The 23,045-nt window shown below is 45.1% G+C and overlaps 2 protein-coding genes across 5 annotated transcripts in view; one reads left to right on the top strand and one right to left on the bottom strand.

Moving 5' to 3' along the window:
* The window catches only part of LOC142563808 (uncharacterized), a 144,728-nt gene that overhangs the window by 66,140 nt on the left and 55,543 nt on the right, over positions 1-23,045 (top strand). For both annotated transcript variants that reach the window (XM_075674430.1, XM_075674431.1), the window contains exon 2: positions 1,075-1,103. The gene's annotated coding sequence lies outside the window, so the exon portion shown is untranslated. The remainder of the gene's footprint in view (positions 1-1,074; positions 1,104-23,045) is intronic.
* Positions 7,387-21,104, bottom strand: LOC142563154 (uncharacterized). 3 transcript variants are annotated; one of them, XR_012824312.1, is made up of 4 exons: positions 20,949-21,104; positions 19,544-19,643; positions 13,209-13,422; positions 7,387-7,583 (listed from the first exon to the last, which is right to left on the bottom strand). XR_012824312.1 is itself a non-coding variant. In XM_075673700.1 (4 exons), exons 2-4 carry the CDS (start codon positions 19,596-19,598, stop codon positions 7,408-7,410), a joined length of 432 nt encoding a protein of 143 aa, XP_075529815.1. In that variant the 5' UTR covers positions 19,599-19,643; positions 20,949-21,103; the 3' UTR covers positions 7,387-7,407. The 3 variants fall into 3 exon arrangements, 2 of the variants coding, with proteins under 2 accessions (XP_075529815.1, XP_075529814.1); XM_075673700.1 differs by having other exon boundaries at positions 19,557-19,643; positions 20,949-21,103; XM_075673699.1 differs by lacking the exon at positions 20,949-21,104 and adding an exon at positions 20,360-20,416 and having other exon boundaries at positions 19,557-19,643.

Below are 23,045 nucleotides of genomic sequence, written 5' to 3'. Positions count from 1 at the left end.
CTCGGCTACACCGACCGACGCGGGCGTGCAAGAACAACGCCCCACTTTTTTCTTCAGTAGATCCACCGATTAAAGTTAGTTTTTTTTTTCGCGGTAGGCTACGCGACGCTCTGTTCTCGAGGTCAGACGACTTTATGCTCTTATCATCGTCTCAGAAGCAGCCCTCTCTCTATATATATATTCTAGTTTTGATCTGATTTTGTTGTTTGCTGAGGCCTGTATTTTGTCTCATTGCATCTAAATGGTTCTTACTCCGAAATCAAACTTCTTGTGAAACAACGGCCTTGCTCACTCCGGCTCGTGTGCTATGCTCATTGTGTTGGTTGCTAACGGCGCCTTTTTTTTTCTTTCTTTCTTTATCTCTTTCTTTCTTTTTCTCGGCTTGTCGTATACCGGTTGTTCTTCAATCGTCATACCATTCCCGTGCACGCCTCCCTCTCTTTCTCGACTCTCCCCTTGTGTGTCTCTCCGGTATCAGATGTAAGCACGCAGAATATTTTATTCTATGAAAATGTAGGTTAGTAGTACTGTTCGTTCAGTTAGCGGTACTGTTCGTTCGTTTTTTTTTCCTTTCGTAGGTATTTCTTTCAAATGTTTTTACTGCAGCGATTGGATAACGTGTATTTTTATATTGCTTGAGTTTGCTGACACCTGGGGTGCCATGTCGGCCTATCTCTATAGCTATCTTCTCCAGCTGTAATTAAACGTTTAGATAGATAGATAGATAGATAGATAGATAGATAGATAGATAGATAGATAGATAGATAGATAGATAGATAGATAGATAGATAGATAGATAGATAGATAGATAGATAGATAGATAGATAGATAGATAGATAGATAGATAGATAGATAGTATTGAGCGCCATCTGCTTAGTATCCCATTGCCTATGGCCACTCGTGCGTGTAGCCGACCGCTTAGCATGTGTCGAAGTCCTTCTCCTTTGAGCAGGGCCTCGATGCGCACTGCTAGCTACATTTTGTACCCAATGTATGCGCGAGATATAGGCTGGCGTTTACATTTTGAGCGAAGTTTGCCACTGAAGTGCTAACGATTGTTCTTTTTCTTTCCAGTTTCCCTGCTCGGAATACAGGATATACAGGTACGTGATGCAGCGTTTCTCATCCAGCATTAGGACTGGTTTCAGCTGTCTGCACGAATTCGTACTTAAACGACCGTTCACAATTCCTCTGCAGCGGGAAGTTAATACAAGAATGTAATCTGTGGAAGGATTTCGTCGCATTGTTGTGGAAAGAAACCAGGTTTTTTGGTCCAAAATGTGCGATATAATCCAGTGAAATTGTTGATGTATGCAGCCTTTTACGCGAAAGTACAGATGTAGCCAGCCAGCGCACAATCAATGCGCGCAATGATAAAAAATCACAAGACAGACTACGAGGTAGACCACAAACATTTTAGGTTTATGTTTTAGCGTCGTAAGGAAAACTCATACCTTCCATCTCCCTTTACGACGTCCCTCATTTAACTAGTGCGACCATCGATAGTGAAACCTCGTTATAATGAAGCGGGATAGTAAGAAATAATGAATATAACGAAATAAGTGAAATTTCCCTTCAAATCACCATTGAGATTCGTAGTGCAGTGCCTGAAATAAAGTATGCCGAAGCAATGGATATAACGAAGTAATTCTATATGGCTTTCCCTTCAACTTCGTTATAACGAGGTTTAACTGCATTTATTTATGCATTGACCCCACGGTGCCTGTCAGGACAGTTACGTCTTATAAGCCGGTATAACGCAAAACTATGGCTATCTATTTTTATTCGAAATCCGCCATTAGCCTTTTGTGATAGGTCAGAATGGTTCGGGTCCAGCCCATATGGGCGGTCACCACGCCTATATGGGCAAAGCCCGAGCCATTTTGACCTATCTAGCAAGGTCAATGGCCGATTTGGAATAAAAACTGTTTGGAATAGTTTTGCGTGCTGTACCGGCCCAGTACATACGAACACTCGGTCACCGTTCCATTTTTTTCTTCAGGTCGGAGTACGGGTTGATTTAGTTATTGACTGATCGATACTGTTGTATATTACGTAAAACAATGCAGTTACGACCTGTTGAGTGAATCAAAGAGATGTGAACATTGGGTGATATTGTCGTCTCCATTCACGTGAGAGTACACTTGATTGATTGATTGATTGATTGATTGATTGATTGATTGATTGATTGATTGATTGATTGATTGATTGATAGCGGTAGTGATATGGCTCAAGGCCATTTATGATCTGCTTGGTAAAGCAGTTCTGCGGAAACCCGCAAAGTCCAGTAGACATCAGCATCGCTGTCAGAGGCCGAGTGTGCACGGACCTTCCCGTAATGAGGTGAGAGAGACAAGACGGGGTGCGGGGGGGGTGACGCCTTCGTGGGATCGCAACCGCGGCTTTATGCGCCACCTTCTCGTTCCTCGTCTGGGGTGGGCGCGAAGCAACACGGCTGTCGGCCGGCCTTCCTGGGTCGCCGCGTCGGTCGTTGGCAGGCGCTGCGCCGAAGGAGCTTGACAACAGGGGGAGACGGGGAACAGCTGAGGGTAGAGGGTAAGGGCGCGCCGGATATTGCCGGCGACTTGGCCGGAAGTGGCTCGTGACCGATAACAAAAAGGCCTCGTCGCGGCATCCGCTGTGCTGTGCGCGCTTTGCCTCGATACGGAGCGGCGCGCGAGTCGGGTTTGTGTACACACGCGCAGACATGGGCTGTATACGTGGAAGTCCCTCGCACCCCTTTTCTCCTCCGACCTAGACGACTGCCTGTTGCTTGATCACGTGCGCGCACGGCCTAATACGGCTCTCCTCGGATTTCTCGATTCCTTATTGGCGATGGCCTCTCCTTTAACTGTTTTACGCGCGAGTTCTTCGCCTCGATGAAGTAAATTATGCAAATCCGACGCGCGTATCGGCATCGATGTGAAGCGGTTAATTAAATGCCGCGCAAGAGTTCATTTTCTACAGCGGGTTTTCCAGTGATGCGGGTAGATAGGTACCTGCGCTGCAAATAAGTAAGTTGCGATCCCCCCACTCCCACGCCCCGTCACGTGACCGGTGATTGCACTGCCTCTGACATCAGCACACTTAACTCGGCAAGAAGCTGGCCGAATACACGCACCAAACTCCACGAAAGACGGCGTAGGAAGATTCGCTTTAATAAATAAATCATGCGTTTTAAGGCGTACATTTGTTGTACTGTGGATGTTCAGGTTCGGTTTGTTTCACTGCGTAATTCCGTACAGAGCAGAGTCGGCCGCGGACACATGTGTTCGGGTGTAGTACAGACGGGGCTACATACTAGCAGATTCGTTATGCAAATGCTGTCCTGCGTTCGAACTATTCGGCGAAGCATCGTGCAGCCTCGGCCAGCTGAGTCCGGGAAGATTTGCTTCATAATGTTGCTGCGCTTTGGCGCTCTTTTTTTTTTCTTAAGATTTTTCATGTTAGCCCGTTCGAGGCCGACATGTGGCACCCACGGCCTTCGTTGAAAGCGCTTTCTAAAATTTATGCTGTGAATAGGAAGCATTTCCTGGCGCGCGAATAAAGTTTCGCAAGACGGGCTTGAAAAATCACCGAAAGCGACCGGGAAGCGGCATGTTTAGCGAACGTTTGCCAGCGGCGCGCGCGCTTTCCGCGCGTAGCTGGTATGCGCTAGCGAGCCACGTGACCTGGACTGGCAAACAAAGGACTCAACGCTGCTCCCGCGGCCGATGCATAAGCGTGACTCTAATGTGTATAGCCCGCGGTTTACCTCTGCCGTTGTGTGGTCCGGGCGTTCTGCCGGACTGTGTGTCGCGAAACTGGCATTTTACGAGAGGTAGAATGGGAGCGGGGGCCACGTCTTGTCTGCGCTAACATTTGAATTATAATGCACAGCAACGCGCGTGTCCTGTCTATAGTCACCTCGTTCCTTGCCCTCTTCCTGTCGCGCTGCCTAAATCGAACTTAAATTCGCCCCAACTCGCTCACATGTGTGCCGTTTCGAAATGTAGACTACTCGTTGCACGTGTTAGGATAATAGAGTATATTTGTGCGTCGCGTTGCGCTTTTTGTTGTTACCTCTGCCGTCCACGCCCACCCTCCCAATCGCGCAAGCAGCGCATGCGCAGTAAACCCCACGCATGCTAAGCTGGGTGACATTTGTTAACGATACAGAACGGTGACGCTATGCAAAAAAAAAATTAATAACAATAATAATACTCTTGTTCGGTGATTCGCGATTCACTGCAATTTTATAGTATACTGAGTTTAGAAGGAAATCTATACGGAAGAACAAAAATGTAATGGAGCGCGTACGCCATGCATTAGTGGGTCACGACCGGCATCCTACACCGCTGTCGTTGAAGAAGAGATCTGTACAATCGTCGCATTGCATGTTAACGAAGAGGCTCGAGAAGTTGAGGGGGCGCGAAAGGAGCGATGGAACGACAAAGTGGGAAGCGGTACCGTTAGGAGATGGGAAGACGGTGGTGTAGACTAGAGCAAAGTAGGGGCAGCCGACATTCCAGTCGACATTAAGAAGAAAAAAAAAACGGGAGCTGGTTGTCCATCTAGAGTTTCAGGGTGGGCGCCAGAAGAAAAGCGAGGACGGCAGAGAACTGTTGGGTGTGATGAAATAACGGGAAATTTGCAGGCACATCACGCTTGTCAGCTGGCACCAGACTGCGGCAATCGGAGATTTGCTGGGGCGGGGGCCTTCGTTCTGCAATGGACATAATGACAGTTAAGGTGCTGTAGTGTAATAGTTAAGGCACAAAAAAAACAGTTGGCGGGGGGGATGCCTTCGTTAGCTAGCAACGCGGCTTCTCTTCGTGATTCATCGCGTCGCTTCCAGCATGCTGCGCAGCAGCTTGCGAGTACGTGCCCGCGCACTGCTTTTGTTTTTCGTATCCCTGCGCCCGTGGGTCGGTTTATACTTTTCCGTCCCTCTCCCTCACCATTGTTTTTCGTCCTCTTTATACTTTCGTTTGCGGTTGCGAACGAAAACAGCTGGCGACAGCTGCAGTCCCGGCGGAATAGCCCGCCTAACAGCAACAACGTAACCATGTATATAATTGCGCGCCAGACCAACAGACACAATTATTATCGGGCAAGGCTTACTGCTGACGTTCGGTGCTGGCTTATTCGGAAAAAGCTGCGTGACTGACGAATTGTATTTGCTTCATTCTTGCGTGAAAGCACGAAAGGAAGGTTAGATCGGAACATTGTAAATTGCGGGCTCGATGCTTGTTTTGGAAAAGTGAGGCAGGGTTAAGTATGATTCAGCATGAAAGCTTCGAGTGTAAATCTTCGCCAATGACTTTAAAGTAAAGCTAGAGAAACGATGGAATGTGCTTTATTAAAATGTGAAGGTATCTGCACAGCGGGCGGTTCAGGCTCCGCTGGCCTCCTTGAAGCCTTTAGGTTCAGGGACAGCTAGGGTAAAGTAAACGTATTCGCAGTAGAGATTGGTAAAGGGCGATTGAAGGTTTGGTGGCAGAAAAGTAGGGAGACCACAGATAACGGAGGCGTACAAAACCAAAGTTAACAAGAGTGCTCAAGAAAGTCAGATGCTGTAAATTATCTGTGTGTGTGATTGTGCGTTCTTAAATATAGGTAGCACATTAAGCGAAATAAGAACAAGAGCGTGGTGGCCCGACCCACAGTCCCTTTTTCAAAGGAGACGCCCAGCATCCATCCACCCACCCATCCATCCATTAAGTCCAGGTGGAGTGGTGAGTTCAGGAACGTTTACAATATGGGACTAAATCAATTTGGACTGGTGCTCGTTCAAAAGTATGCTACCATACTTTAGTTCATTTGGCAGAGGTTTACTATTTCTCGACAAAAATAAAGCTGAAATCTCCTTTTGCTTTGGTTTTAGCTTTGCCTCGGCACCGCTTTGGCAGTCTTGTAAGACAATGTATTCTGGAAACTTGCAACGCCAAGGGTTCGAGTCTTTCAGATTGCAGTGTAGTCCTGCTCTACCGGTTAAGAATTTTAAGTGGACGCGAATATACGCCGTCACATACGTGACGTTTTAGCGAGTTGATTCGGGAACTTTGTGGTGGCATAGGCACCCGCCTTTGGTATCGGCGTTTTTTGTTTTACCGACGTTCCCGTTATAAAAGGAGTTACCGGTTTGGTGTTTCAGAGTCATGATTTTTAGCGCTGCTTCTCGGTGGCTCTTTCAGTTCATCTTCATATGAACACGCCCCTTCGTGGTCTCTAGGTGGCTACGACGTTAGGCTGCTTTCTCATCACGAGGTCATAGCTTTGAATCCCGATCGAGGCGGTCGCGTACCAGTTGAGCTGGAATGCAGAAACCTTCGTGGCACTTACATTTCGGCGCACGTCAGAGATGGCTCCAGGTGGGCCCAGTTAATCCGCACCCTTCCTCTACTGCTTCGCGTCGCATTCGGGAACGTTGAACGGCATCATTTTGTTTTTAAATTTACAAACACCGAAAAGCCATGTGACCCGTTTTTCGGTATACCTGATTTAAGCCATGATTGCCGCGCAGTGCGAAACGGATTGCGCTGGCGCTCGTGAGGCTTGCTTCGCGCGCACTTTGTCAATATAGCTTTCTTGATCGTATTATTATTATTATTATTATTATTATTATTATTATTATTATTATTATTATTATTAGAAGATGGCACCTGGCACCGGACACTCCACGTCGCTTGGCAAAGAAAAATAATTGTCACGAAGTTTGTTACAAATTGTGGCACAAACGTATCCCGAGAAACGTTCAGAAAATATCACAAAAGTTCTGTGCGCCAGTCCAGGGTCCCACGGAAGCGTGAACGTGTACACAGCCGCATACGTAAAAACACGTGCGCTTCGTGTTGTCCGAGGACACGCAACGTAGTTCACGGACGAGTGCACGGACCGTAGGTGTACCAATTAGTAACGCGCCACATGAGCGTTTAACAACCTTACGGCCATCCCTATTGAAAATTTGCCCGATGCTGGGCATAGTGGAATCCATCATCCATCATCATGGTGGATTATGGTAGTGGGTGGCATGCTGGGTGACGGGTGGCATGGTGGGTGCTGGGTGACATGGTGGGTGACGGGTGGCACGGTGGGTGCTGGGCGGCATGGTGGTTGCTGGGCACGGCGGGTGCTGGGCAGCATGGTGGTTGCTGGGCACAGTGGGTGCTGGGCGGCACGGTGGGTGATGGGTGGCACGGTGGGCACTGGGTTGGATATCATCGTGGGCGCAGCACGTCAAAGGCAAGTTGTGTGATGAATTGAAGGAGCAGCCATTGCCATTCGGAAGCTCATGACGGGTTATCTTTATGTGATGTTGAGTCTTGTGAAGTGTACAGTCTGTATATACATGTTGCCAAGATGCGGCTATTTTCATGCCATAACAAAATATGTAAAGCACCATACTACGTAGCATATCATCACACTTTATTGAAAAAGCATCACTGGACTTGTACTGTATTTACTTTTCCACTCGCTTGCTCTGGCGTCCTGCTTGTGTAAAAGAGAGCTCCAAAGGTGCTTTCGCAGGGAAGCAAGGTGGTTCTCCGGATGTGGTGCAGGTGGCATCATTGGATGGTCACTTATGTATTTCGCCAGGCAGTCTAAAAGGAGAGTGCAATAAATATATAAGTAAATTGTTTTTCCAATGATTTCTAGCATAAGTGAATGAAGGAAATCTGCTCTAATCACTTCAAAAAAAGTTTAAGATAACAAAATGCAGCAAATGTCACACACAAACATGCTACCCAGGACGCAAGCCAGCACAGGTTTATTTGCAGTGAGGATGCATACACATGCATCACATTGTTTTGCAGATTTACATGGAATTTTTGTATGTTTTTTGCCAAAGCCACGCCTCTTCTCATCTGGAGGTTGGCTTAACTGCAAAATTTAGACACATGGGAGCTGTACTCAAAGCCTTATGGGGTGGATATTTGGCTTCTGATTTTGCATAATTTGTCTGCTCTTCAACCACCCAAATTCCTGTCAAATTCAGAGAGCCACAATTTGCCTACACTGTCTCTAACGCATGCAGGGGAGATGCAAGGTGCAAGCTGTCTGATTTGTCCATTCTATCATTTGTTAGCTTTACTTGTTGCTCGTGCAGTTGGTGAGGAAGTCGTAACTTTAGCATTTGCCATATAGGCATAAAAGATTTCATGTAAAAGCTGTATAATGGCTGGCTTGCAAGCTTTATTTAGCTGCAAATGATGGCAACTAATGTTTTAAAGTGAAGCTTTTTTTGCCTCTTCTCCCAACATTACGGGCGCTGCAGCTGCTATGGTCTTGTCATGCGTGCCGTTGGATTTCTTGCAACATTACTAGATGGCGCTCACCTCTGCACATCCTGACCGGCGCTGCTGCCCCAGCATTTCACCGTTAGTGTGTATTGCACGTGCTGTGCTGGTTTTAATTTCTATGCGAGAAAAATGCAGCTGCTGGGCTGTGATAGTGTAAACATTAGAATCGTCCTTAGTCTGAAGAGAGCGCTTTGAGCTGGAATCTCAACAGTGTGTTCGCCATGTATGTAGAAGGAGCCCATTAACACGCGCTAGCAAGGCGTGCACTCGACGTCGAGGACACCCGGACTTGAAAGAAGTGTCACACAGAACAGGAGCGTCTTCGCTACGCAGTGAAATGTAGTGCAGACCGCGAATTTATGTATACATTGTATACATACAATTACAATAGCTAATTGAAGTATGCACAGCCTCATAATTCAATTAAAGTTTAATATTTCTGCCATGATGCGGTGCGCCATGTGAGGCAATGACAACGCTCCATTCCTTCTCAGAGATTATGAACAATGACTCGCAACAACGCCTCAAGCAAACACATCTCCCTGTGTGTTCTGTGGGCTATGCAGACAAACAGAAGTGGTGCATGCAAGGTAATGCTTAACATCAACTCGCCACTTTCGTATTGGACTAAACACTGAAAAAATTACAAACTTGCCACTAACATCACCGTTAATTATTGTCAATCAAAGCAAACAATGTGTGCTTCGTGTACATCGATTCTCACAGTGCATGGGATCTGCCATTTTTTTTCTACTTTTCAATCTCCATTTTGCTACTTTGCTAAGGTAACCTACATCTTCAATGTAAAAAAAGCCCAAAGAAGCATCTTAACGTAATACAGAGCAATCTTTCATGCTCGTCTGTTTAAAAAAAACATATTTATGTAGGAAATGAAATCTTCGGCAGAGTGTTGATGCGACTACAAGAGTACCTGGTACTTTGATCCATAAAACAATTGAATCTTGGCAGAAGAATGCCAGTTACAGCCACACTATACAGTCCTTTCTAATCCAGGCTGGCGGAAAGCGCTGGAATTCCGCATGATGCCCAGCACCTTGCTTTTCTTGGCACCGACAAGAGGCATGAAAATTTTAGGATGCTTTGCGTAGAACAAGATCAGCTATGCAGATCAGAGCGTACATGCGACTAATGTTCGAGGTGCTTTCTTTGTGTAGCAGTTCTTTCCTCATTCTTATGCTTAAATAAAATGAGATCACTGAAAGTATGCCGAAAGTGCTGATAGGCCATGTCTTACAAACTTCAATAATCAGAACATCTAAAATCAAGAAAGCGGCTGACAGATGGAATAGCACACAGTGGTATGAAGGTTATAAACATGGATGAGGTGCCTCAGAAAGGCTGACCAACTTTTGAGCTATCTTCGTCAAAAGTGGCCTGGTCAGCCTTGCCATGTTAGTTTTAAAGGACTAGTAGGGTGACATCACATGCAGTTGTTGTCAGTGGCAGCTGGTTGTAAAGGGAGAGACTTTAAAGAGAATGAGCGCTGTCGTCTGACGTCTGTAAGCATGGTTCCTAAGACGAGGGCACAAGACCGTGAGAATAGGAAGGCGGCGAGAAAAGAAACAAAAGAAAAGGAGAAAAAAAGAGATGCCAAGAGGCAAAAAAAGAAAGACAAGAAAAAGACGGGCATGGGAGCGTGTTAAGGAAGTGAGGGGTTAGGGAGCATTCAGGAGTGTCATTGGCGGCATCTTTCTGCCGTTTTAGAAGAACTGGTCAGGCGGTCAGTGTGCGAGTAACAAAAAAGACTCCAAAAGATATCAGTTGAAAGAATGACTTGAGTAGCGTAGCAGCAACGCGTCGGGTAATGTTGAAGAAATTAAGATGGCGACAAGGAGTCTGGGATGCAATGTATGTGGTAGCTGGCAGGCAGAGGCATGGTGTTTTAGGGATGTCAGCCTCAGTAGCTCAACGCAGGTGTCGTCACAGTGGTATATAGAGCTGGTGATACCCTGTGTGACTGATGCGCAGAAAAACGTATCCTGGCATCTGGGATTTTGGATTGTGGTGGTGAGGGTGTTCAAAAAATATGATAGAAAACAGACAAAAGGGGGGAACTGAAAGTGGAATAACAAATAGGAGGGTTACATGAGCAAAAGCGGGCGGAGGCAGGTGTACATGGGAAAAGGGCTCATACAGTTGATATAAACATTAAAACACGAAATATATTAAATTGAGTAGTAAGCAGGTAAAAATTAGAAACGGTGGAATAGGTGAGGTTAAGAATTAAGTTTAGCTGGTGGCACAATGTGTTTTGCGCCTTGGTTGATGACATGAGGCTTTCCGATTTAAGTTACAGCTTTAAAGTTTTTAAAGATTCTAAGTTGCTGTGTTAAATTGATTCCCATTGGATGTAGGCATTTAAACTTGTGTATGAGGTATGATTCCAGATATTTCCTCTAGCGAGGTGAGCGGAAATTTGTAGTCTATAGAGCCTTGCTTTGTCACATATGACATGTTCATTGAAGTGGCTGGCTACTCCTTTAGGTAAATTGTTTTGTATCTGCGCGGTGACCGTTCAGTCTTTTATGATTTTTTTGTCCTGTCTCACTTATGTATTATTTGCTACAAGTGGCACATTCTAGACAGTAGACTACATTGCTTGATGTGCAGATGAAACTCGAAGTTACGTTGTTTGAGTAATTTGATGCTGTACTTATTACTGTAGTAGTAGATTAAATATGTTTGCATGTAGAGCACCCGGGCGGCCACAGGGACTGGTTCCTAACTTCGTTGTTGTTTTTAGTTTGGCACATACAAGAATATCCTTAATATTATAGTGTTGCATCTCAAGACTACTCTGGGTAGGGCGGGAAAAATCTTGTTTCTGGTTGCTGGTGAGAATTGGGTAGTATTTATTGAGGATGTTGTTCATGTTTGGGAGTGTGAGAATTTAGTAGTAAGAAGAGGCGCTGTTCTTGTGATCCTAGGGTGGGGCTTGAGCACGTTGGCTCAGTCAAGTTTGGTTGCATCGGTGCAGGCTTTCTGAAGGGCACTCTTTGGGTGGTTCCCGTTTGATAGGGTTTCTTTAGGGTGATCAAGTCTATCTATGTAGTCTTGGTTTTCAACACACATGTGACGCAGCCATGTGCTTGGCCTTTAAGGATGCCTTCTTTGCAATGTGGCTTGATGGTGGCTTGTATATTCTAGGTACTGTTGTTTGTCAAAAGGTTTCCGTACAGCATTGTCATTAGTGTCCCAGTGTCAATGTATATTGTTTAGTCCAGAAAGTTTATGCGCTCCACTGAAGATTTTGAAGCGAATTTTATTGTTGGCTGAAAAGAATTTAGAAATCCTACATATTTATCTAGGCTGTCTTGACCATGTCACCATATTATGAATATGTCGTCTATGTATCGTAGGTATGTGTGGGGCCTGTCCGTGCAGCGCAATAGGAAGTCTGTAGAATCCCCATAAATATGTTCGCATAAATATGTTTTCCCATGTACATCTGCTTCCGCCCGCTTTTGCTCATGCCACCCTCTTATTTGTTATTCCAGTTTCAGTTCACCCCCATATTTGTCTGTTCTTTATTCTATTTTTTCGAAACACCCTCACCAACATATTCCAAAATCCCAGGCGCCAGGATACCTTCTTCGGTGCCTCAGCCACACAGGGTATCGCCACTTCTGCATACCGCTGTGACGACACCTACGTTGAGCTACTGGGACTAACGTCCCTAGAAAGACCGTGCCGCTGCCTTCCAGCTACCCTATGCACTGCATTCCAGACTCCTTGCTGCCATCTTAACTCCTTCTAAATTATCCGACGCATTGCTGCTATGCTACTCAAGTCATTCTTTCAACTAATGTCTTTTCGGGTTGTTTTTGTTACTCGAGCACTGACCGCCTCACCGGCTCCTTTAAAGCCACAAGAACATGCTGCCAAAGACACCCCTGAATGCTCCCTAACCTCTTGCTTCCCTAACACCTTCCTATGCCCTTCTTTTTCTTTTCTTGTTCTTTCTTTCCCTCTTGGTCTCTTTTTTTCTCCTTTTCTCCCCGCCTTCCCACTCCCACTATTGTTCCTACGTCTTAGGAATCATGCTTACAGACATCAGGTGACCGCGCTCATTCTCCTTCAAGTCTCTCCCTTTACAACCAGCCACTCCTGACAACTGCATGTGACGTCACTCTACTAACACTTTAAAACCAACATGCCGAGGATGACGAGGCAGCCTTTGAGAAGATAGGTCCTCCTAACGAAACGTTGGCCACCCTTTCCGAGGCACTTTATCCCTGTTGATAACTTTTACATCCCAATAATCAGAATAGTGTTTTGAAATTGCATGGCTGTGAATGCTGCAGATTGTAAAGCAGCACATCAGTTGACCACAGTCAACACTTTGGACGGCAGTAGTTTAAAAAGCTTCTTTTAGACCATACAATTTGCCAAGCTGTGTCGGAACCCAATTTTCTTGAGAAGCATTATTTCAAAAAAGTGAAATGAAAGCTGCAGCGTGAAAAGCTACAATAACGCATGCCAAGTCTACATTAGAAATTTCAAAGACAATGAGGTGCTTAAATGTTCACTTCTGTTAAGACAATGAGCAGCAGGTGAATGCAAGCTATCAAGGTCCTGTCAAAATTAACCGCTCGTGTAGCCACCCGACTTTCTTGATTGTTTTTAATTGAAACTGATTATGGGGGAAACTTTGTGGGCGATTTTCGCCGGAAACCCATATCCCGAAATTATCTTGTGCTGTTTTTCATACCCACAGAGACATTTAAATTGTGTGTCGAGACACAGTGCATATACAGCAGAAGAAAAAGATATAATATGTAGGCACTTGCCTCATTCTTGCTTTGGCATTTCTTGTCGCTCTGTATACATCATGTAACGCTAACTCATTCAGATAACTTGTAGATATGCAGTTATGTTTCTCAAATGAGGTGACTGTTGACTTACTCTTCAAAGCAGCCACTTTCTCCGGTGTTGCCGGAAGCTTCCAAGATGCGCGGCACATTGTCCGGCAGGCCTGTCCAGTCAGGCTGCTTTCACCTGCTTGCACTGGTGTCCACAGGTGCCATGCCACCTCTAATGGGCACTTTCCGTCGGAAGCAGACTTGAATATGTAATGCCACTTGTTGAGTGGCATCACAAATCCCACACCAATCTGTACCTGCAATAGATATGAAGTGTTTTTTTCCTGAGCAGTATTCTTAACACTAAAACGCACTTGTATAAAACAATATGATATAGGTTAATTAGATCTGTCAATTTCTGATGCAACTCTATAATTTCCTGTTTCTGCCCCTCGAACAAGTTTAAAAAAAACTGGGGTTAAACCCAACCTCACCAAGAAATTCATTTTTGTGTAAAGGATTAAACTAATAAAATTTTCCCATTTTAAGGGCAGCAAACACTCATATTTCGTACAGTCTAACCTTGCAATAATGAAATTAACAGAGAAAGCGAAACAATTGATTCAAATAGGCGCACCGCCATGCAGAGAACAGTGCAAGAACGAGTGACGTCAAGGCCTCCAAGATTGCAGTGTCACACGGAGAACAGTGCAGCACGTTACCTAGAGACCTACGCGCGCCAGTCTCCAAAATCCACCACCATCACACACTACATGGCCTTGTTCTAAAGAACATTGGAGACATGCCTTGAAAGTAAGATTACCCTTGCATGGTTGAAAACAAGTGAATTCCCTTGTGGGCTCTGAAAACCACTCGCACCACTCACTCATCTCAGCAGTTATATTTTCGTCATGACTAAACTGCAGCGACGAATGCGCCAAGTCCCGTCACAACTTCAAACTTCAGAACTCAGTGTGCACGCTCCTTTTACTGCGACCAGGTTTGAAATGTTTGTTGTAACAGTACAGTGCTAGTACAGCGGCAGCGGAATTCTCTTTAGGGACAATTGCACCTTCTACATCTTTTTGTAGGTTTTTGCGCAATATGTCCGTTGCTGTTTTTTGTCATTAAGCCCTTCAGTTGATGTCTAGCGCCCGTTCAGACTGTGTCTCTTTGTGCGTGTGTGTGCCCTTGCACTTGTCATGATGTCCAAGTTCAGCTACCACCAACTAGAACTAACTTTTGCATTAATCAGAAGTACATATTAGCACGCTTTATAAAAAGCCAAAGGATTAGCACTATGCTGACCGGAAATGAGAAATGGTAAGAATATTCTGGCTGAAAACAACATTTCATGTTTATCAACACTGACGGGCAAGTAATTAAGAAAGTTGGTGTACGTTAATGTTTACCTTTTGAGTGATACAAGGGACAGAAAGAAGACAACAAGACACAAAAGCTACCAATTCAACATTAATTTTGGTGCAAAAATTTAAGATAATATTTATACTGCGTGTGCCCTTGCACTGCACAAGCGATCTTTTAAGACAAAGGGCACAAGTTGCAATACAAATGTACAAAATCATGATAAACAGTACTTGCATAAAAATAGAACAAATAAGCAGGAAGTGATCACTATTCCGTGTCATTTAGAGAGTATTCCTCTTTGTAATGCAATCATAATGAGCACTGGCTGACAGATGTCCCTCTTTTTTAAATGGTATGCCTCAGTGATATTGTTGATCAATCGGTTGCCTTAAGTAAACAAAAGAGATGAACAATCTAAATCTGGCGTACATCACCAGTTGTGTCAATGCATTGTCAAGTGGGACGAGCATGCTTGTCCCTCGAGTGAACAATGGTGCTCTCCTGGGCACATGCTTATACAGCGGCCAGTCTGCCCCATGTACAAGACCGTCTATTCTTAGTACGAAGATGGTGCAGAGTGGCCGAACTCCGCGGATTGCCAGCGCGCATTGCATGGCTGTGCGACGGAGCTAAGCGGCGCAGGCGCACAGGGGCTTAGAGGTGGGACTTCATGTCATGTGTCATCCGCTAAAGCATGGCGTGCTCCCGCACTTTAGCAGATGACACGAAGCTCCACATCCCCCCTGCGCCATGCACGCTGGCACTCCGCGGGGCGTGGTCACGCTGAGTCGTGTTCGTGCCAAGAGTTGACGACCCTGTGCATTTGACCAAACATACACATGAACAGAGGCATAGAATACACTACTAATGACGGACACAAGACATATTTAGTGGTAATTTATACAAATCTCCTTTGCCTGGACGCCTTTCTCAATGCGCTTGTGGAATGCTATGCACACATATTTCGAGAGAAAAAATAAAGTAGGCAGGTATGCCGCACAGTCCACAAGTGAACTGAGAAAAGCGAGCAGGCAAGCGAGGTACGCTTGGTTAAACATACCACGAAATATGTCTAGTGTGTGTTAGGGGCAGTGTACTGCATTCCAATGTTAGGAAGCTGACAGGCCAGGAACTAAATATGTACCAAAGAAATCACCACATTTTACTGAGAAGACCGGCATGCTCGTCTGACTTGGCCGTGCATTGCCGCGATAGGGCTTTAGGCCAGATTAAATTAGTTTATCTGTTTCCACCCACGGTGCAAAATTGACAAGAGAAATCAGAGAGGCATACCACAAGACGTGTGAGCAAGCCCCCATTATGAATGCATGAAAAAAGGCGTCCTTTCTAGATGACAAGGGATAGAAATTAGTCTGACTATTCACCTTTTTTTACGCAAATACTGTTTATTGTGATTTTTTGCCTTTGTATTACAACTCACATTTTCCTTCTGAAGGAACTTGTGCACAATATAAGCACACATTCAGTGTTATTTTTATTCCTTCTATCAAAATATTCAGTCATCACTGGTCATGTTGTATGGTCTCCCTTCCTTCACTGTGTAAATTTTGTCCTCAAGTTATATGAACTGACTGGCAAACTCAAAACGACGCTACAAATTTCACCTAGAGGATACGGCTGGTTCTCAGAAAATGCACCAATACGGCGACAGGTGTCTGTTGGCACACTGTAGCAATAATGGGTGGAAGCTACCTTTGACATTGCTGCAATACATCAGTTGTCACATGGCTACAACCCTTAAGAAACAACAGAAATGTAAGTGCACAGCAAAAACAAGCAGGTTCATCAACCACAAATTTGACTTCAGCAGCCAGAACATAGACAGTTTCATGTAGCTAAAGCATTAGCTAATATGTGGAAAATACATGCACAAGCACCCTTAGCTTGAGATACCTGCATACCAACATAAAACCATGAGTTGCAGTGCATATGATGCTTGTTCTTGACACTAGTATTTTGTGAAAATACTTTTTGGATTACGTACCATGCTTTCAATTCATTTGCCCAGTAATCAAAGGCTTTTGACAGCATTACACTTTGTACTTGCTAGTTGAAAATATTCTCACGTGAACAGCACCAAGCAGAATAAATAGAAAACTGCCCACTGTGCTAACCAAATATGTGGAGAGACCCAAAGTAATAGAATTATTTCTGGACCGCTGTAGACTTAGAGCTTGTTGGCTGATAGTCACTATTAAAATTACACCACTGCCAAACAGATGTTCTGTGTGGTGCTGTTGAAATCAAGTTCACTTGATGAGCAACATAGCAATAACCAGCAAATGCTTTAGCAATAGCGAGCAGGCAATCTTGCATGTGCAAAACTGCATGCTTATTTAATGATAGTGCATCAATAGACTGAACTATGTACCAACTATGTGGTCTATGCAGTATAGACAAAGTCGAAAACGATGCAACTGGACACAGACTCTGCCACAATGCCTACTTGCATGAATGGGTATAGCTTAAGAAGAATATAAATAAATGTAGAGAAAGAAAGCAAGCTTACTAGAAAACTCTTCACTGCTGTAGTACTTACAGCACAGTGAATACTGGCCTTCATTTACCATTTAAAGAAATTCAAGCTCGTGTCTATTGTTCTGGGAACTTGAGAAATAATTGTGAAAAAATGGAGAAGGTTAGGCTAGTTGGCGTTGACACAGCTCCTGTGACATAGTTACTAGCACAAACAAGGCGTACGGAGTAAAGGTCGGACTAGCCAAAGCGGTAGACTTCAACTGACAAGCTTTATTCAGAAGAAACATGCAAACAGGCCACCGCATGCTCAGTTAATGTGGAGACAGATGCATAAACGAATGTGCCACATAGGGGATAACGAAATGCACATAGAAGCTGATAAGCATCCACAAGAAGCCATTACAAAGCATTCACCAGATTTTTCTGAAGACACAACACTTATTTATTAGCTGGTACCAGTGATGGAGTGCTTATGCATTCATCAGCAGCTTTCGAAATGCAAAACACCTCAAACATTTCCCTATATAACTGCCTGGCAAACTGACTGAGCACTTGTGTGCTATGAAAACATGGGGAGCACTTATGGGTACTTTAACAGTGATCAGCCAAGTAGCCAGCGCCTGTGAGAGCATTTACAGCATTCCGGTACTCCCCAAGCCACTCATTCAGGCACCTGTTTGTTCAATATACCACTTTCCGCAGGGAGGTGCAATGTAGCATACCACCACTACATTTCAGTTAACAAAGCAGATGACATGCTTCTTAGTGCATGTACTTTGACGCCCGGCAATGTTTACCAACTTGCATATTCTTGTGAGCATTAGCGGTGCCGAAAACATGCCTACACCAAACTTGTTCGCCACCTTTCTTTTAGGCGGTGGGACACCCTGTGTATGTATGGCAGAGCTGCACGGCTACCACTGGGACATGCGTTACTGCACGTCCAGTGGGCAATGTGGTAGTGCTAATAACTTTCTTGTTGTGCTGGCTTTGCTGTTAAAAACATTGTGGGTGTTTTCGAACAGTGTTCAGTAGGACTCAAGTTCACACATGAGTTGCCAGAAGATGATCACCTGCAATCATTCGATATTCGTATAATTTTAAATCATACTTTCCTTATTATATATACTCTCTTAGGAAAACGAAGCCCTTGCTCGACTACCGTTTGGCATACTCCATGTTAAAGGATGCATAGCTCCTAGCTGCCCGAGAGCTGTTCTGGTTAAATCTTGTGCACCAGGTTTCCTGCAGCGCTCAGCAACAAGCGAGCCATTTATGTAGGGCCGGGTATCTCGATAACACTTTGGTGTCAACTACTGGGAGCCTCATTAAAGAGGTAAAAACAGATCTGGCAGCTGCTCGGTGCAATAACGCACGTGCCAGTGGGCGCCCTGTGGCTGTGCCATCTGTACATGGGGTGTCCCACCACCTAAACAATGTGGCAAACCAGTGCAGTGTAGGTGTTTTCTTCAGCGCCACTAGAGCTCGCAAGAATGTGCAGGTTGGTAAGCAACGCCGGGAATCAGGGTACATGCACTAAGGAGCATGTCACCCACTTTTTTAACTGCAATGTGGGGGTGGTATACAAGATTTCACTTCCCTGTAGAAAGTGCTGTATTGGACAAAAGGGCAGGTTCTTGAATGAGAGGCTTCGGGAGCACCGGAACGCTGTAAACACTCTAGCAGGCACTGCCCATTTGGCTGACCACTGCCGAAGATGTGCTCGTAAATGCTAACTGTGTTTTCAAAACAAGCAAGTGCTCAGACGGTTTGGCAGGCAGTTAGATAAGGAAATATTTGGTGTTTGGCATTTCAAAGGCTGATGATGAATGTGTAAGCACTCCTTCACTGGAACTCACTGATAAAGGAGTGTTTGTTGTACCTTGAGAAGAACCTGCTGAATGCTTTGTAATGGTTTGTTGTGGGCAGTATTGGCTTTGTTGCGCATTTGGTTTCCTCCCATGTGGAACATTTATTTATGCATCTGTCTGCAGATATTTTTGAGCATAAGGTGGGGCCTCATTGCGTGTTTTCTGAATAAAGCTTGTAAGTTGAAGTCTAGTGCACTGTCTTGTCCAACTTTTTTCAATTAGTCTTGTTCGTGCAAGTAAACCTCACAATAATTGTAATACCAATGTTAAACAATGGTAAGCATGCTGCATGCTTAGACCTGTGACATATTTGGCCCATTACACTTTTAATCCTTACATGTGCAGAAACTGCACAAGCGTGTAGCCTAAACGAAAAAAAAAGTGGATATAAAAGGTGTAACACAGGAAAGTTTCAAATCAATAAAACAAAATAACAAGAGGTAGATATAATGTGTACTAAGCAAAATAAAATGTAACGTGCAGCCAAGTGATTGATGCAAGAAAAAATAAACCTCAAGACATGTTAGGTCTAGTTTTAAAGTGAACAAGGTAATGTGTACATAATGTCTACAGACACAAATAAGCAGCAAGTTGAATAAAGTTGAGCAGATATTTAGCCTATTTAGTAAGCACTGCTGAGTAATATGTCCATAAACTTATTGACGAATGATACCGAGATCCTACTTTTGCAAACACATACACTTCAGTCATACCTGACCAGACCATCCGATTACACACAGTGCTGCTGCAGCCATAGCTCCTCCCTGACGTGGACACTGTTGTTGGTCACGGCCTTGCCCCTGCAAGATAGGTTCTGTGTTAACTTATAGCAGTGGCACTTTAAAGAAGTTTTGTGAACACATGCAAGGAGCACAGAAAAAGTCACAAAAACAATGTTTGCACCACTGCAGGGTGGGAACAGAGCACAAGGTCAAAGTTACTGATGAATATTGTGATAATAGGGACCTCTTCATGACAATAAAATTTTTAAGACCTACAGCTACAGTACATTACAAACAAATGTTTGTTTACGTAACAATTCATTTTTTTTCTATCAGTTAAGCAACTTTCCCTTGTCATCTCTAGTTATGTCAAAGTTATGTCAAAACACCTTGTCTCAAAACGTAAGCTGTAGTAGTAGCAAGCCGTAATTGCTTAAATTTTTTTGCCCGAACCCTATGAGGGAGATTTTGTGCGCGACGGCTTTGAGCGAGAAAACGGGCCGTCGCGCGAACATATCGCTCGTTCTTTGTCGCCTGGTTCTGGAAATCTAGAATTCGTCGCTCGTCGCCCAGAAGTGCTATGAGCGAACAGACAATAGCGCGAAGCCGGAATTGTACATCAGTCGAGTACTACCGCTTGTTGCACGGAACAAGCAAACGACTATTTTGATACGTGCAAGGTTAAGAACCTACTGCAAGACTTTAAAGAAATGTTTTACGCTGCTCCTTTGAGTAAAACACAGCAAACTAAATTAATAAAGCACACTTTTGGCGCGTATTTGCTGCCCTCATACCGGCAACACCGGGGAGACGGCTCTCAATGTCGTCGCTCGCATAGGGTACGACTTGTACGGAACGAGCTAGCGCGACACCCATCTACATCGCGTCTCTGTCGCGCGCAAGACCGCTCGCATGGGGTACGACTTGTAGGGAACGAGCGAGCGCGACAACCATCTACATCGCGTCGCTGTCGCGCGCAAGATCACTTGCATGGTGTTTATACTTTTTCCCAATAACTGCTCACAAACCGACAACCGCGTAAACAGACATTATTTTCAACCTCGAAGCATAAGTAAGAGAGGAAACGTCATTGCAGTAAGAATAGGTAAAGAGGCAGATGAGTCTTTATTATCCAACTTTAGCAGAAAAGTGGCAGCTCGCGCAAATGAGGACTGTTGCCGAACCTAATCCCTCTCACCGGAAGGAAGCGCTCACCAAGACTTTCAATTTAGCATTAAGCCAATAAGCTTGCGCAAGCAAATTATGTCAACCAACGCTCAGCAAGCATCGGCACAGTCAATGTCGTCGCGGGAGTTCGATTTCTTACGCTCGCAAGGCACTCTAGGCACACACGAGAAGCAAGCACAGCATGCGTGTACTCACCTTTTAAATGGTACGATGCGGTCGAAAAGCGCCCTCCAAGTTGCCGGAGCTGCAAAGTTATTCCCGCATACATGCAGTTGCGTAGTGGACGACCTGCGGAACGCTAATAATGCGCATCATTTCTTTGCGGCGCCCACTGAACTCTCCACAACCACCACGGACAAAGGGAACGCACTCCATGGCATGAAAATCGTTGGTCCACGTTTGCCTGGCGCACCACGCATACCGTGAGTTTGCAGCGAGACACAAGCTATCTTCTGGCACTTTTGCGCACGCGAACTATGTCACAATTCATTACAGCAAACGCAAAAACACGATCAAACAAACACATCGTAGCAACTCGTACGACCGACAGCACATGTAAACAAGAGACCAAGATTGGTGGATGGATACTATGAGCAACCACTTTGAAACGGGGTGGTGGGTGGCGCCACCTGTGAAATTGGGAGTTTGGTTGGCCTCCGCTATGACTAAAATAATAACCAGCACACACTCGCTTTGTGCCTTGTTGCGCCCAACTGCATATAGATGTTGCAATACATAAACAACCATCGCACAGTTTATATTATCCGCTATACTTTAGCGCAGAAAGAAATTCTATGGCGTGTTTTCGATTTCCAGGAGCTTCCGTCGCATGCGGGCAGTAAAAAGATGGCCTTCGAGATTCGCGTATGCCATTCTTAGGAAGCCTTCTCTGGGCTGTAATTTGAAGAAATATATATAAAAAGGTTTAGTAAACAAGAAAAAAAAAGGTGTGGAAAGTGAGGGGGTGGAGCCCCTAGCCCAGAACTCCACTGGCTTGTGCGGTCCGCCGAGCCTGGTCGAGGCTGGCGAGCCAAGTCTCCCATTGCTCCCTTCCGGAAAGTTTGCCGCCTACTTTCAGCTGTTTTGAAGCCCATCCATGCCCACCCACGACGCCTTGCGCTACTGCCCGTGCAACCTGCGCCGTCACTTCGTTTTAAACGACTTGTTGCTTTCGTCACCCTCTACTGTAGCAATAGAAATTGTTGACATGATCTCGGAGGTACACGTCCAGTGTGCGATGTTTCCGTGCGCGCTGTAACTTATTCAGTCAGAAAGCATCAAATCTACGAGAATTAATCGCTCGTGTGGCGCGGGTTACACCCGTGTCATCCGCATTGCTTTCGTTTTGGTGTGGTGAATGTGTGCGTATTGCGCTCCTGTCGTGCATGCCTTCTGTATTTATCGTGCGGCGCACGAATATTCCTGGAAAAAACCGCATGTCTCTGCCGCGTGAATGTGTCCTATGTGGTGGTGCCAGAAATGTGCGGCGGTGTACAATATGTTCGCAGCCAAGTGCTACCGTGCATTCCAGCGAATAGACGCGGCTGCTTATGCACGGTTTTATTCAGTGTTTCTTCATTAGCTTTGTGATTTACTTGCGTCTGCGATAGAATCCACAAGGTACCCCAGTTGAAGAAGACAGCAGGAATTCATGTCGCAACTAGAGAAATTTCTGTTGTACGACAGAAGTTCCTCACGTTTCCGTAGTTGACAGACATTCCTGACGTTACGACAGAAATTCTGATGTCGCAACAGAAGCATTCTGTCGCGAAGGCCAAGATCTCTGAAGTCGCAACAGAAACGTTCTGTCGCGACAACAAGAGTTCTGAAGTCGGAACAACAACTTTCTATCATGACAGCGACTCTGACATTGCGACAGCAATTCTGACGTCGCAACAGAAACATCCGGTCGCGACGGCCAAGAGTTCTGAACTCGCAACAGAAGCGCTTTCCGTCGCTGCCCTTTAAAATTGTTTGTCAGTTTCGCATCGGTGGTGTGCACTGTACTTTTCTCTTGCGCGGTATTCAACCGTGCTTCTCTCAAGCCGCCAATGCTGATAGCACCGACACCGGTATTAAAGTCGACGTGGCCAATTGTTATAATTGTGCCGTGACGACGCGGCACCTACCCGCCTCCTCAAAATCGGCCGCTGATCAAAATCATACCATCTGCGGGAATGGCTGCGTATCCGTTTTGTTTTATTTGGTAAGGTGTGGCACACAAGCCTGTGGACTTACATGTGCGGTTACACTGTCACATTAGTTAATTTCCCAGAATTATTGCAGAAGCTT

Source organism: Dermacentor variabilis, chromosome 11 (genome assembly GCF_050947875.1).
Source record: "Dermacentor variabilis isolate Ectoservices chromosome 11, ASM5094787v1, whole genome shotgun sequence".
Lineage (NCBI taxonomy): Eukaryota > Metazoa > Arthropoda > Arachnida > Ixodida > Ixodidae > Dermacentor > Dermacentor variabilis.
The sequence above is the reverse complement of the archived record's forward strand: the minus strand, read 5'-3'. Positions and strand labels throughout refer to the sequence as shown.